The sequence below is a fragment of the Sphaerodactylus townsendi genome, linkage group LG13 (genome assembly GCF_021028975.2).
Source record: "Sphaerodactylus townsendi isolate TG3544 linkage group LG13, MPM_Stown_v2.3, whole genome shotgun sequence".
NCBI lineage: Eukaryota > Metazoa > Chordata > Lepidosauria > Squamata > Sphaerodactylidae > Sphaerodactylus > Sphaerodactylus townsendi.
Window position 1 is genome coordinate 51063602 of NC_059437.1, and position 16813 is coordinate 51080414.

Consider the following 16813-nt stretch of genomic DNA (forward strand, 5'->3'; position numbering starts at 1 on the left):
CTGGAGAACCAGTTTTGAGTCCCCACTCCTCCACATGAGTGGCAGACTCTTATTTGGTGAACTGGATTTGTTTTCCTGCTCTTACACATGAAGCCTGCTAGGTGACCTTGGGCTAGACACAGTTCTCACAGAACTCTCTCAGCCCCACAAGGTGTCTGTTGCGGGAGGGGAAGGGAAAGGAGCTGGTAAGCCATCTTGGCTCTCCTTACAGGAGAGAAAGGTGGGGTATAAACCCAAGCTCTTCTTGAAATGTGTAGATATGTCCCAACTTGGGAAATACCTTATGGCCTTCTTGCCAGAAACCACACATCTCTGCGTTGCAGCAGTCCTCCGGGAAGGCAGGAGACAATTCATCCAGACACGCCAAGGCCAGCAACTCAGTATTCAACGGGCGTCAGCTATTACAAACTGCCATGTAGCCATTTTTTACTAATAGAAGATTTCAGAAGGCTTACAAGAGTAATAAATTGCAATGTAAGTGCATTTATTATTGTTTGGGGAACGTTACAAATCCGGCTGTAGGACAATCAGCATTGATAAAGCCGGGGGAGGGGAGGGGAACAGGGAAGACGCAGCGGCTCGGAGAGCCCAGATTAAAATTAATGCCGCGGTTCCTTTCCTTTTCTGTTTCGTTTGCTGAAGTTTCTGCTCTCTCCGGTGGGCCGTTACCAGGTGCTGACAATCACGGCGTGACAGCATTTCCAAGCGTGCCACAGGCTAAACCCCCTTGGCAAAGCATTTTCAAGTTCCTGTTTGGAATGGCCAGAGACTCGGAGTGAACTGTCCACCCAGGAGGTTAAACTTCAGTCCTGTTGAAATGCTGTTCTGCTAGATTCCTAGCTGAGGGTAGCAACAGGGTCTGCCCAGTGGTGGGATCCAAACATTTTAGTAACAGGTTCCCATGGTGGTGGGATTCAAACTGTGGCGTAGCGCAAATGGGGATGGGTGGGGCACGATGGGGGCGTGGTCGGGCATTCTGGGGGCGGGGCATTCCTGGGTGGGGCTGTGGCAAGGACACAGCCACTGTGCCAGTCCTTGGGCGGGAAATGAATGCACGCAGGCGCAGGCTGCCACGCACACCGGTGCACCTCCTGCTAGACTGCTTAAAGTTCTGCACGCTACTGCTGAGAGGTGGGGCGTAACTAAGGCAAAAATCACGTGGCAAAATCACCAATTAGTAACCCCCTCTCGGCACACACAAATAATTAGTAACCTACTCTCGGGAACCTGTGATAACCTGCTGGATCCCACCTCTGGGTCTGCCCCTTCTACACATGCAGAATAATGCACATCCAATCTACTTTCACAATAGTTTGAAAGTGGATTTTGCTATTCCGCGCAACTGCCAATAGCATTGAAAGTGGATTGAAAGTGCATTATTCTGCGTGTGCGGAAGGGCCCTTGGCTGGCCTGCCTTCCCCTCTGTTTTGCACTGTGGATTAGGAAAGCCGAGAGGGATTTTTTTTTTACTTGACTTCGTTTTAATTGCCCCACCTTCACTGGATCTTCAGAGGCACCATTGTACTGTAGACATTTATATTGTTTTTATTGCAACGTTGGAAGCTGCTCAGAGCCTGCTCTGGCAGGGAGGTAGTCATAAATCTAAAAGGTAAATAAAACAAATAAGCTGCTTTTCTCTCATTGCAATTTGATTGCAAATTGGAAACGCAGAAAACATGAATGACTGAAACATTATTTTCCCTCTCTCTTTTTTAAAAATAGAGCGCTCAAAATAGTTCTAAGCTGTGCTGGAAACTTTTTGCACAGACACATTCTGGTACAGCTTTTTCTTAAATGTGCCTGTTTCCACCTCTGACCACTATCCACCCAACACAACCTCCAGGTGGTGGCTGCAGATCTCTGGGGACCCAATATGGGGTAGTGGTTAAAAGCAGCTAGATTCTAATCTGGAGAACTGGGTTTGATTCTCCATTCCTCCGCCTGAGTGGCAGAGGATGTGTCTTCGCACTCCGACATTCCCGCTGGGTGACCTTGGGCTAGTCACAGACACCTCTCCTCCAGTGTGATGTAGTGGTTCAGAGCATGTGGACTTTAATCTGGAGAACTGGGTTTGATTTCCCCACTCTGCCACTTGAGCTGTGGAGGCGTATCTGGTGAACCAGATTAGCTTGTGCGTTCCAACACGCCCAGCTGTTGGGTTAGTCACAGTTCTTCACTCTCAGCCCCACCCACCTCACAGGGTGTTTGCTGTGAGGGGGGGAAGGGAAAGGAGTTTGTAAGCCCCTTTGAGTCTCCTTACAGGAGAGAAAGGGGGGGATAGAAATGTAAATCTTCTTCTACTCTTCTTCGTAGAAGACCGATTCAGCAGAAGGCTGTTTTGGGAGCGAGAGCCCACCTTAATAGTGCGTTTCCCCCCACTCATAACCCTGCCTGCCTCCTTCCCCATCCCACCCTCCCCTAAGCTGAGCTGTTGAGCAACCTTTGGAGCTCTCTCAGCCCCACCCACCTTAAATGACCTACCTACGTGCATGGCACCAGGACCACGAACCCCTCCCGTCCCCCCCAAGATACGCCTCTGCTGCTGGTGTTGCGTTGCTGGGGTTTTTTTTTTAAATGACCAGAAATTTGCAAAGCACTTTTTGATATATTTTCAAAAGCCTCCAACGTTCTTCAATGACAGTTCCGGTAACGACTCCGGCACCGGTCCACGGAGTAACCTCTTGTTTCTGCCAAGCTGTAATTAACGAGGTCTGAAGGTGGTTTGAGGAATGACAGTGAGAAAAAAATATCCAAAACATGCAAAAAAATAATAATCCTCCGAGTAGCAAACGAGGAGAGCGCTTCATCACAGCGGAAAGGAATGAATGAAGGCCAAGTGATTAGTTTGCTGGGACTTTTCGAACGCCCCAGAAACATATTGAGTTCCCCTCCAAGGATTTTGAGAAATAAATAAATAAGCCGCCTGCTCCTCTGCATGGGCGCGCACGCTCACACGTACGCCCAGCAGGCGCTTCACCTTCAGTCTGTCATCTGACACATGTTTGCCTTGCTCGGCTTGCTGGTTTACAATTCATTATCTCTGACAAATTCTCATCACCTGGGGTGTTTGTCGCAGGTGTCATTAGGGAGACTCACTAGGCTTGCTCAACAGCTCAGCTTTGGGGAGGGCGGGATGGGGAAGGAGGCAGGTGAGGTTATGAGCGGGTGGGGGGGGGAACGCACTATTAGGGTGGGCTCTCGCTCCCAAAACAGCCTTCTGCTGAATCGGTCTTCTACGAAGAAGAGTAAGAACATAAGAACTAGCTTGCTGGATCAGACCAGAGTCCATCTAGTCCAGCACTCTGCTACTCGCAGTGGCCCACCAGGTGCCTTTGGGAGCTCACGTGCAGGAGGTGAAAGCAATGGCCTTCTGCTGCTGCTGCTGCTCCTGAGCACCTGGTCTGCTAAGGCATTTGCAATCTCAGATCAAGGAGGATCAAGATTGGTAGCCATAGATCGACTTCTCCTCCATAAATCTGTCCAAGCCCTTTTTGAAGCTATCCAGCTTAGTGGCCATCACCACCTCCTGTGGCAGCATATTCCAAACACCAATCACACGTTGTGTGAAGAAGTGTTTCTTTTTATTAGTCCTAATTCTTCCCCCCAGCATTTTCAATGAATGCCCCCTGGTTCTAGAAGAAGAAGATTTACATTTCTATCCCCCCTTTCTCTCCTTTAAGGAGACTCAAAGGGGCTTACAAACTCCTTTCCCTTCCCCCCCTCACAGCAAACACACTGTGAGGTAGGTGGGGCTGAGAGAGCTCCGAAGAACTGTGACTAGCCCAACAGCTGGCGTGTGTTGGAGCGCACAAGCTAATCTGGTTCACCAGATAAGCCTCCACAGCTCAAGTGGAAGCGGGGAAAACAAACCCGATTCTCCAGATTAAAGTGCACATGCTCTGAACCACTGCATCACCCTGGAGGAGAGGTGTCTGTGTTACCACCCTCAGATCTGTTCAAATCTGCTCTGGAATGGATCTGAATGGGATGGTCTAAAGGATTTCTGCTTTGAAGGGCCTGATCTGCTAGTTGCAGGCTGAGAAGGGATCCCATGGGCTTAGGCCAAACCTAAAACCACCCCCAATAACCAATAAAAACACAACAACTTATTTATGGGTAAAATAACTTTGGCCACAGCCAGAGGAATTTATTAAGAAAGGAGTAGACAAGGAAGCAAATGGCGCAGCATGGGGGGGGTGATCCAGGCATCTGGGCACGTGGACGCCGGCTTAAATAACCAGGTGCCTGCGGGCACCTGGTGATGATGCGGCCCACGGCTCTCGCGGGACCGTGTTCCTCTGGAGCTTGGCTCCCGCGCATGCGCGGGCTGAGCTCTGAAGCTACGTCATTGCCCTTGTAAAGGCAATGACGTGGCTTTCGCCTGGGGGCCCTCCCAGCCCGCAACGGCAGGCCGTGCGCGAGCCACAGCTGCCCTTTGTTTGAGTTCCCTGAGCCCAGAGTAGAACCACTGGGGACACACTGCAAGCTATTTCTGATTATTGATAGAAGTGTATCTTTTTTATCATCTGAAAAGCAAACCCAGGGAAGCCCAGGCAGGCAAGGGGCAAACCAACTTTGATTATTGCAAGCACTATCTGCGCAACAGTAAAACAGCATGATTTCTCCTTTGCTCATCTCAAATTCATACAATATTTCACTACGATTTGTTCAATTCCCTGAGCTAGCATTTCTATATCCCATTAATATTTATCTGATATCCCAAACAAATAAGGAATTCAGGCAGATTTAACCTGCTGCCAATTGCTATTTCAGATATTACCAGCTAAGAAATACAATTTTTCTAAGTCTGCTCCACAAGCACAAGGGCTCTGTCTGGAGTTCTGGCATTGCATGAAGTTAGAAAGTTGCTCATTGTATCTGCAGGCCTTTCGAAGACAAAAGGCTGCCTCCTTGCTGAATAAATCATTGGGTAATATGGAATGGAATAATCTTTCCTCAGAGATCTCCCATGTGGTGTAGTGGTTAACAGCAGGTGGATTCTAGTCTGGAGAACTGGCTTTGATTCCCCACTCCTCCACCTGAGTGGCAGAGGCTTATCTGGTGAACCAGATGTGTTTCCACGCTTCTGCATTTCTGCCGGGTGACCTTGGGCTAGTCACAGTTCTCTCAGAACTCTCTCAGCCCAACCTGCCTCACAAAGTGTATGTTGTGGGGAGAGGAAGGGAAAGGAGTTTGTAAACCACCTTGAGTCTCTTTACAGGAGACAAAGGTAGGGTATAAATCCAAACCCCTCCCCTCCCCCCTCCCCCTCCCCCTCCTTCTTCTTCTCCTTCTTCTTTTTCTTCTTCTTCTTCTTCTTCTTCTTGTGTTTAGGCACATGGCATAGACCTTTCTCTTTGTCCAGACATTTGGTTAGCCTACTTGGAACACTTCCCCCGCTACAGCTGCTGGTCTGGGGGTGGGGTAGGGCCAGTTGATTGGGGGTTGGGGTTATTTCAATTGTTGTTTTAATTGTTATTTTTTGTTGATGATATTTTATTGTGGGGTTTTTTATTGTTTTTAACCTGTCTAAGTTGCCTCGAGATGCAGGTATGAAGCAGGGTATAATTTTTTTATAAATAAAATAAAATATTATTGGATGATCTATGGTATGTAAATATAAATGACATACAGCATATATCTATAAAATACTGGATAAGGTCACTCTTTGAGTGTGAGGACAGAGTGGAGATTTGAATCCAAGTCCCTACCATCCTGGAATGGCACTCTAGCCACTGAACTCTATAAACCTCTATCTTTTCCCTCCCCTTTCCTCTATCATATCAAGCTTTTAATCCTAAAGAGATCTAATTTTCAGCACTGCAATCCTGACTCCTCCTCAGCCATTAGAACGTTGATGCACGTTCTGTGACATCACTGCAGCTCAGCCAATGGCGGTGGTGAGTTCACAGGCAAGCAGGCCTGTAGGCAGCTGACTTCACATATAAGACATGAGGTTGCTGACGATACCTCCAATCACCAGCTGTATCATCCTTATCTGGGACCGGGCGCTTATTTTGATCTCTCTCCAGAAGGATTTATGCAGGACTTCTAAGAAGCAGCAGCTGTACAACTGGGAGGTAAAAATGATATTTAAGCCTCGGTCCATATTGGAAAAGACAGCGGATTCCAAAAGCCAGCCCTGTCAACAGAACCTCGCTGGCAGCTGCCGTGGCAGCAGGAACAAGAGGATACTGGAGAAACTTCAGACTTGGCCAGCGACAAACCCAGCCAGCGAGCTCCCGCCCCAGATGCTCTTGCTTGCAAATAACATTATGGAGGGATGCGTTCAGTCCAGTGGCTGCCAAGAACCGCAGCCACCATGTGTGCCCGCAGTTGCCGCCGTTCATGTGCCAGCCCGGAGAGGGGAGGGAGGGCAAAGGAGCATCTCTCCCTGGGATAGATGGGCAGAAAGTGGCAGCTAACAACTCAGAAGAAGTTTGCAAGAGAAACAAGGAACAGGAGGCTGAAGGCAAGACATTCTTACAGCCAATGAGGGTCACTCTCCTTCCATCTCAGGGCGACGCTCTCAAACCGCCGGAGAGGGGGTTGCTGTTTTAAGGAGCATATTTTGCAAATGAGCATATCGTGGGATACATATTACGCCGTCTCATCAGTCGTTTGCAGCTGCAACCGTTCATTTGCTCAGTTTTAACTGGGATTTCAGACAATATCACTGATGACGACGTTTCAGTGTTTTCCCGGCAGCCCATTGTTCTGCGTTCCGGATCTTGATTTGTCATGATTTTTTAAAAAAATGTAATTGGAATACCAGGCTGTCCCGTGCGGCAGTCAAAGAGCTACGGATGCCTCTCAAAGCAACTGTCCTCTCCAATTTTGCTCCTTCCCTTCCGTTTCCAGCTTGAGTGTTAAATATGTCCTGTAGCTAGTAGCAGCGTTCCGGGCTCAGCGGCTGATTGTCATCTCTTGTTTGGAGATGTGTATTGAATACTGGCTTTTTCCGCACAAACCTTTTAAAATGTTTTGAAGCCAAAAAAAAAAATTCCCTCCATGGAGTCCCCCACTGGTTTGTCCTCCTTTGGCTCTGATAACGTTTCATTTCCATCCTCAAAATGTTTTCAGCGAATCCCCTTTAAAAATATTCTTTGGCTGATATGTTTTCAAGACGTCTTCCCTTGTTGTGCGAAAGGAGTTTGTAAGCTGCCTGGAGTCTCCTTACCGGAGAGAAAGGCAGGGTATAAATCCAAACTACTCTTCTCCTTCATATTTACTACGATTTGTTTTCCCATTGCTGTTTTCCACACCTCTTTGCTGCCCCCGAACTTCCTGATTGTTGCCATTTTCTAAGCACTTACATCAGATCTCCTTTCTGAAGCTTGGAGGAAGGATGGAGAGGAAAAGAAGAAGAATTTGGATTTATACCCCACTGTTCTCTCCTGTAAGGACTCTCAAGGCACCTTGTCAGCTCCTTCCTTTCCTCTCCCTACATTAGAAACCTTGTGAGGTAGCTGGGGTTGAGAGAGCTGGGAGAGAACTGTGACTAATCGAAGGTCACCCAGCAGGCTTCAGGTGAAGGAGACAAACCTGGTTCACCAGATAAGAGTCCACCTTTCATGTAGAGGAGCCAGGTATCAAACCTGATTCTCCAGATTAGAGTCCACCTGCTCTTAATCACGACACCACTGTGTTCACAACTTAGCGAAGTCTTGGAGAACATCCTCTAAAGAAGGTTGAAGACCAGGTCATGATTGGTTCTCCCACTCACATGTTTCATCCACCATTTTCCCACTTTCTATAACAAGGACCCAGGAGTGTAGATAAGAGGGCCTATAGTGGGATAGTTCATTGCTACTTCCTCTCAAACTGAATCAGAGTCTAGGAATTTAATGGTATAAGGCCGTGGTGGTGAACCTTTGGCACTCCAAATGTTATGGACTACATTTCCCATCAGCCCCTGCCAGCATGGCCAATTGGGGCTGATGGGAATTGTAGTCCATAACATCTGGAGTGCCAAAGGTTCGCCACCACTGGTATAAGGTCAGATTTCCAATTGGGCAACCCCAAACTATCTGAAGTACTCAGTCTAAGCCAGTGGTAGCGAACCTATGGCACGGGTGCCAGAGGTGGCACTCAGAGCCCTCTCTGTGGGCACGCACAGAGTGCCCCCCCACACATCTAGGCTTGCCTGGGCTGCTGGGCTAGATTATTAGCATTAAACCTAAGACCTAGTTTTGGGGAAGCAGTGTAGGTAACCCTGTTGAGCACTGTTAAACCCCACTGATTTTCATGAGAAGAACTAAAGTACAATCCTTTACCTGGGAGTAAGCTCGGTTGCTGGCAATGGTGCTTGCTTCTGAGTAAACCCTCCTAGGGTCGTGATTCACCCGTTGGAAGAGTTGCACAGTTGCTTCAAAGCAAAGCCACCGACTACCACCAAGCTTACTCCCGAGTAACGCACGCCTCGGAGCCAACCGCTTTTTCTAAACTAAAACCTCAGTATTCAGGTTAAATTGCCGTGTTGGCACTTTGCGATTAATAAGTGGGTCTTGGGTTGCAGTTTGGGCACTCGGTCTCGAAAAGGTTCGCCATCTAAGCCCATCCTAACCTAAAAAAATTAACCTGCATTAGTGGACATGGTTGAGAGAAGGCGAATTCCCATGCCCAGGTTTGGATAGACCTCAAAAGTGATCTTCAGGCTCCTTCACTTACTCCTTGTACTGAGATAAGTGTTCATCCACACGTACCCCAAAAGGGTGTGGCTACTAGGCCCTTTGGGACAGGGGGCACAGTGATGTATTGCAGCTACCTGGAGTCTCTGCCATACACACGCCTCTGTTCTATATTTATTAGGAAGCATTACTTCTTTCGATCCCACCTTTCCGCGTACAGGCCCAATCGGTTCAACAGAATAGCCGTAAAACACCACGCGGGCAAAAGAATAATCCATCTGCTGCCAACATAAACCAATAGTTGGGTTCAATATAAGGCCGTTTCGTAGATGTATACATATTTGGAACAATCCATCTGCTGGCAAACGGGTTGAGGGGGGTGGGGAAACCTACTTTTCCTTGCAGAATTGGAAGTACTTAACTCCCCTGAATACACTGAGCTCCGTCAACTCCTTAGCAGATGGCAGCATCAGACTTTCTCTTTGAGTTCCTCTCTGTGATTCGGAACAAGGGAATTGCCGGGGAATCAGCCTGGCAGGAGATTAACGTTCAAATGAAGAAGAAATAAAGGACGGGCCCGGTTGGAACTGCTGAGCAAGCGGAGAGAAAGCAGAAAACGGTCCCTTTATCTAGTCCTGTTCCTGCCAACAAAGCCAATTTTGACCGCTGGCACCTCCCCTACCTGGATTCTATTAATGTGGCGCGTTATGGCCAGTGCCAAGCTTTATCACCCGGCACGGCAACAAAAACCCTGCTTAGCACTCAGAAGGCATTTCAAAGCATATTTTTAGAAGGCATCTCAATACCAGGCTAGAAGAAGAAGAAGAAGAGAAGAGTTTGGATTTATATCCCCCCTTTCTCTCCTGCAGGAGACTCAAAGGGGCTGACAATCTCCTTGCCCTTCCCCCCTCACAACAAACACCCTGTGAGGTGGGTGGGGCTGAGAAAGCTCCAGAAGCTGTGACTAGCCCAAGGTCACCCAGCTGGCGCGTGTGGGAGTGCACAGGCTAATCTGAATTCCCCAGATAAGCCTCCACCACTCAGGTGGCAGAGCTGGGAATCAAACCCGGTTCCTCCAGATTAGACAGATGAGCTCTTAACCTCCTACGCCACTGCTGCTCCTACGCCACTGCTAGAGTCCGATTCATTTATTTGGCCGTGTGCTCTGGATCCCACCAGCTCCCTCGAGATTCAAGTGGCTCAGTTTTACAATGAAGCACTCAGTAGCCCAAAGTCACTTCTTGCATTGCATTGAACGACAGCCCAAGCCAAAAGGGCTCACAGGTTTTTGAAGAATGTTGTTCAGCAGGATTTTAAAAAGGCCTTTCTCCACCCCCACCCCCCAATACAGGTTGCAAAAATGTTCACCTGATTATTCACATGGTCTGTCTTGCCTGCAGTGGCGTAGGAGGTTAAGAGCTTGTGTATCTAATCTGGAGGAACCGGGTTTGGTTCCCAGCTCTGCCACTTGAGCTGTGGAGGCTTATCTGGGGAATTCAGATTAGCCTGTGCACTCCCACACAGGCCAGCTGGGTGACCTTGGGCTAGTCCCAGCTTCTTGGAGCTCTCTCAGCCCCACCCACCTCACAGGGTGTTTGTTGTGAGGGGGGAAGGGCAAGGAGATTGTAAGCCCCTTTGAGTCTCCTGCAGGAGAGAAAGGGGGGATATAAATCCAAACTCATCCTCCTCCTCCTCCTCCTCCTCCTCCTCCTCCTCCTTCTTCTTCTTCTCCTTCTTCTCCTTCTCCTCCTTCTCCTCCTTCTCCTTCTCCTCCTCCTTCTCCTTCTCCTTCTCAGAGTCACATGCAAAGGGGGGTGGGATCCCATTTCTAGGAGTGCCGAACTCCAACACTGGTGGATTCGCCCTGCTCAGAGCACTTACCCTGGTGGAGGGGCGAAACCGCTGGTGTGTGGCTGATGTGGTGATGGGGGGGTGGAAGCTGGGGAGGGGGGAACATTAGTCAGCTTCCTCCCGGCCTTTGCTGATGTTACGCCAGTGGGCTGCAGTCCGTACTGAAGCCAGTCTTTCAGCTAATATAAGCCAACTGCGTGGTCCTTGTCTCCTATCTAAGTACTAACCAGGGTCAACCCAGATTAGCTTTTGAGCTCTGCCGAGATCAAGCTGTGACCACAAAATGCAGTTTGGATTCTACTTGCAAGACAATTGTAACGGCATTCCTGATAAAAATGCGGACACTATTTCTGAACCTCACTTCCATTCTCTGTTCCTGCGTCTATTAATAAAATAGTTCACAGGACTGCTCTTCAGATAAAAAATGCAATTCCAACACAAAAACAACCACAGACAAATATCAACAAAAACTGACCATCGTTGGTTAGTATAAACTCTCTTACCATTGCCAGAGGAACAATCCCCATGAGATCCTTTTGGCAAATGAAGATTTCAGAGAGGGCTGTGTCCGTTGTCCTTTTTCGGGGATATTCCACCTGCCATGTGATTGGCTGGGTCCCCGAAAGGCTGCTGAAGCTGGCTATCTCGAAGTTCAACTGCACCACCTCGCTGAACTGATTGTTGTTATTTCTGGAAGGGAGACAGGTGGGGAAAAGAAAGCGATTATAGGCATTTGGATTATAGGCATTAAGATAGATAGATAGATAGATAGATAGATAGATAGATAGATAGATAGATAGATAGATAGATAGATAGATAGATAGATAGATAGATAGATAGATAGATAGATAGATAGATAGATAGATGGATGGATGGATGGATGGATGGATGGATGGATGGATGGATGGAGGGATGGATGGATGGATGGATGGATGGATGGATGGATGGATGGATGGATGGATGGATGGATGGATGGAGGATGGATGGATGGATGGATGGATGGATGGATGGATGGATGGATGGATGGATGGATGGATGGATGGATGGATGGATGGATGGATGGATGGATGGATGGATGGATGGATGGATGGATGGATGGATGGAGGATGGAGGATGGAGGATGGAGGATAGATGGATAGATGGATAGATGGATAGATGGATAGATAGATAGATAGATAGATAGATAGATAGATAGATAGATAGATAGATAGATAGATAGATAGATAGATAGATAGATAGATAGATAGATCCAATATACTAGAACATCTTTTGGTCTCCGTGGGGAAGGGGGGAAGTGGGGAAGGAGCGGGGGAAATGGTAGGATGAATTAATTTAACATCAACTGTCAACCAGCGTTTTGTAATAATTTTGTTAATTGGTTTTAAAGTTTTAAATCAGGATGTTGTAGGATGTTTTTAAAGTATGTTGTAACCCACCCAGAGCCCCTCGGGGATGGGGCGGGATATAAAACTAATAAATAAATAAAAATTAAAATATATAGATAGATATAGATATATAAATATATACAGGATTATAGACATTATATATAGAGAGAGTGTGGGCCTTTGGGGCTTGACCTGGAGCATCTGCATACACTGAAAGAAATGCTCGAGACAAGGGAAGAGCAATAACATGGCTTTTTGCAATTTGTGAAGTCAGCAAAAAAAGAGGAGTTTTTTTTGGGGGGGTGGGGGGGTGGCAGCTTCTGTTAGCCAGCTGACTCTGGGGATCCAGTTCAGCCTCGCTCTCCCTTGCAAAATGGGATGCGATGAGGCTTTGAGATTGACAAACATCTCTTTCTGTTTCGAGTGGTATACAGGATTGGCTCTTGATTCTACCTGCAGGAGAATGTCAAACAATGCCAGTTAGGCGTTTTCAAAAGGCGCTCTAATGCATGGGATCTGTACTTCTGCTATGAAATATGGTGCACTCTATATCCCAAACCAGGAAAGGCAGATGTTTGATCATTGCTTGTGTGGGATGGCTGCAAGAATTTACTCCCTGCCGCTTCTCTTCTGAGTAATGCAGCCATTGAAAATCCACACCGCCATCAAGCACCTTTAAACTGCCCTCCAAGGCATCCATTTCCCCCCTTCCTACTTTTTGCCACAACAGCACCTGAGATAGATCAAGAGCTAAGAAAGCAACCGCTTAAAAGAAATACACCTTCAGAGACAAATAGCCCCTTATCCTACATCAGCGCTACAGTTGTAAGAATTCTCAGCTGAAAACAGCAGCTCTTTAGCACATGACATTTGAAACTGCTCGGTAGCTGAAACCCAAAGAACAAAAAAAAAATAAAGTACTTTACTAATCTGGACTGGGGTCAAACAGACTCCAAAGTAAGGTTTCACTGAATGTTGACTGGAAAGGAAAAGAGAAAAAAAAAACCTATACGTTGTTTAATATTTTCCTTTGGCGGTACAGGAGCAACAACAAAGTACAGGAAAAAAACAACAAAGAAAGATGACACTGTGTAGCTCAGGGGTCTGCAACCTGCAGCTCTCCAGATGTTGGCCATGCCGGCAGGGGCTGATGGGATTTGTAGTCATTGAACATCTGGACAGCAGCAGGTTGCAGACCCCTGGTGTAGCAGAACACTCAGGCTCATTCCGCACATGCAGAATAATGCACTTTCAAACTGCTTTCAATGCTCTTTGAAGCTGTGCAGAATGGCAAAATCCACTTGCAAACAGTTGTGAAAGTGGTTTGAAAACGCATTATTTTGCATGTGCGGAAGGGGCCTCAGCTTGGCATGCAGGAAGCCCCAGGTTCGATTCCTGATGCCTCCAGGTAAAAAGTTGAGGTCGGAGATGACGTTAAAGAGATCTGGGATAGCCCCTGCCAGTCTGAATGCACAACACTCACTCACTTCTCCAGATTATGATCCACCTGCTCTTAACCACTACTCTAGCAGACCACTCTGGCTCTAGCAGACCCTGTTACTGGAAGTCCATTAACTGGAGATCCCAGCTGAACCTGAAACCTTCTGCATGTTGAACACATGCACTGGCACTGAGCCATGGTGTCTTCCACTACTTCCACGGGAGCAGCAGTGGCGTAGGAGGTTAAGAGCTCGTGTATCTAATCTGGAGGAACCGGGTTTGATTCCCCGCTCTGCCGCCTGAGCTGTGGAGGCTTATCTGGGGAATTCAGATTAGCCTGTGCACTCCAAGCATAAGTATAAGCATTTTATTGTCATTGTGCACGCACAACGAAATTTACAGCAGCATTCCTCGATGCACACAATTTCAGACTCATATCCCATCCTCACTTTCCCCTTCCTCCACCCATCCCTACACAGCCCCAAACACATCAACACGAAGCCACGGAGTTTAGCATAGCCACAGCTCTAGAGTAGAAGCTGTCTCTAAGCCTCTTTGTCCTAGTTTTGATAGACCTGTATCGTCTGCCGGATGGTAACAGTTCAAAAAGAGAGTGTGCTGGATGAAACGGGTCTCTCAGAATATTTTGGGCTTTCTTTAGGCTTCGGGAATTATAGAGTTCTTCCAAGGAGGGGAGAGGGCAGCCGTGAGCAACTCCCTCTGTGCAGTAGTGATCACCCTTTGGAGCGCCTTCCTATCTGCCGCTGTGCAACTGGAGAACCATACACAGATGCAGTAGGTTAAGACACTCTCTATAGCACAGCGGTAAAAGGACACCAGGAGTTTTCCATTCAGTTGTTGTTTCCTTAAAAGTCTCAGATAGTACAGACAGGCCAGCTGGGTGACCTTGGGCTAGTCACAGCTTCTCGGAGCTCTCTCAGCCCCCCCCCCACCTCACAGGGTGTTTGTTATGAGGGGGGAAGGGCAAGGAGATTGTAAGCCCCTTTGAGTCTCCTGCAGGAGAGAAAGGGGGGATATAAATCCAAACTCTTCTTCTTCTACTACTAATAATTCTGATGCATTGTACAGAGTCAGATGGAACAACAGCCCTTCCACTGATGGTTTGGTTTCTCTTGTTGTTTTGAATCTGCCTGAATGCTGCGGCGTCTAACTTCTTAGAATGCAGAGCACAAAACAAGAAGTTTTGAGAGAAATGAGTCCCCGTCTACGTCTGGGAGAGGTTCTCCCTCAGTTATGGCTCTGAGAAGTCAGTTTGCTAGTTAACATTCATCCGGTGTGGAAAATCTCCTTGCAGCTGGAGAGAGAAAAAACACCCCAAACCCAGGATTTTCCTCAACAGGGGAGAACAACAGCTTAAGGGCCTTACAGCTTTAGAGAAGGGATCAGGTTAAGAAAATAAAAAAACACCTTCTTCGGAAACTCTCCAGAAAGGCTTTCTGCAGGGGGAAATTGTGTACACAAAGTACTCTGAAAACTCCCCAAAAAATGTTGAAACAATAATTACAGATGCATTTATTTCCCTTTGGAATCAAGATCAAGTTTTTAATAGTGGAATCCTACACAGAGTTACAGTTGACGTCAATGGGTTTTAAAGGACTGGACACTTTTTAGAACTACACCGTTGGCATATAAGCCTATAGCCATCCTACTAATTAGGCTTAGGATAGCAACTAACTTGCACAGATTTATGGAGGAGAAGTCGATCTATGGCTACCAATCTTGATCCTCCTTGATCTGAGGTTGCAAATGCCTTAGCAGACCAGGTGCTCAGGAGCAGCAGCAGCAGAAGGCCATTGCTTTCACCTGCTGCACGTGAGCTCCCAAAGGCACCTGGTGGGCCACTGCGAGTAGCAGAGTGCTGGACTAGATGGACTCTGGTCTGATCCAGCTGGCTTGTTCTTATGTTCTTAACCCCCATGTGGGCATAACTTGGGGAGATGCTAGCATTACATAGAGATTCTCTGGCATCTTTGGCATAAAACTATACTGTTGGGATCTCAAAATCTGCGGGGAGAGGGGTATCGCGGCCTTGGCCCTGCTTATCTGAGGGACCGTCTCTCCCTATATCACCCTTCTAGGCCCCTCCGCTCATCGGAGGCAGACCTACTGGTGATCCCTGGCCCCAAGGCGATCCAGCTGGCCTCTACAAGGGCCAGGGCTTTTACGGCTCTGGCCCCAACCTGGTGGAACAGACTTCCGGGTGAGATCAGGGCCCTGCGGGACTTACAGAGTTTCCGCAGGGCCTGTAAAACGGACATGTTCCGCCAGGCATTTGGCCAGCCGGGATGATTTCAACTTCGCCATAAAGAACATCTGGCCTCCGTGGGTACACAAAGGGGGGAGGGAGGGGTTGAAGCCATCTGCAAGTTTTAGTATTTTATGTATTATTATATGTTTTAAATTGTTTTTATGACTGATGGACACCGCTTTGAGCCTTTGGGGGAGGGCGGTATATAAATATGATAAATAAATAAATAAATATATCAGATATCGAGAATTCCCCATATATTTTATATCCCTAACACTAATCATTGAGATACAGCAGAAACACCAAAGACAGGAAATGGGAGAATGAACTGCTATTTTCCTCTTCGAGAAAACTCATTTTGTCCAAGAGGATTATCCAATTAATAGAAAAGCCATGCTTTTCTGCAGCTGTGTGTCGGCTTTTCCTAAATACAGAGTAATTCCACTATAATAGCAGGTTATTTTTTTCTGATTGACAATATTACACAGAGACCATTCAAAAAATAGAATTAATTACAACCCCAGCAGTCTGATTATGGTCAGCCAGAGGAAAATCCAGTTTATTTATGACTTCAGTTCTGATGCGGAATGAGAGGTCCCAGCTCTTTGGGAAGCCAACGGGAAAGCACTGAGTGTCCAACAGGAGACAGCAAGACACACATACACACTCACATACAGACACAAACACAACACACACACCCCCAATAGACTATACAGTTCCTATTTCCGGGATGTAATTGTATCTCTCTATTCTGCATTGGTTAGACCTCACCTGGAATATTGTGTACAGTTCTGGGCACCGCAATTCAAGAAGGATATTGACAAGCTGGAACGGGTCCAGAGGAGGGCAACCAAAATGGTCAAAGATCTGGAATCCATGTCCTACAAAGAGAGACTTAGGGAGCTGGGGATGTTCAGTTGGGTGAAGAAAAGGTTAAGAGGTGGCATGATAGCCACGTTTAGATATTAGAATGAGCAGAAGTGAGAATAATATCCATGTTTAGATATTTGAAGGGATGTCGTGTTGGTGAGGGAGCAAGCTTGTTTTCTGCTGCTCCAGAAACTAGACCAGGAGTAATGGGTTCCAGGTGAAGGAAAAGAGATTCCACCTAAATATCAGGAAAAACTTCCTGACTGTCAGGGCTGTTTGGCGGTGGAGTTCACTGTCTCAGAGAGTGGTGGAGTCTCCTCCTTTGGAGGTTTTTAAACAGAGGCTGGATGGCCATCTGTCAGGAGTGC

At 47.3% G+C, this 16813-nt stretch overlaps 1 protein-coding gene across 1 annotated transcript in view; it reads right to left on the bottom strand.

Moving 5' to 3' along the window:
* The window catches only part of TMEM132C (transmembrane protein 132C), a 267580-nt gene that overhangs the window by 61028 nt on the left and 189739 nt on the right, over positions 1 to 16813 (bottom strand). Inside the window, 1 exon segment of the mRNA XM_048514591.1 lies at positions 10985 to 11171. Coding sequence (XP_048370548.1) covers positions 10985 to 11171 — 187 coding nt within the window.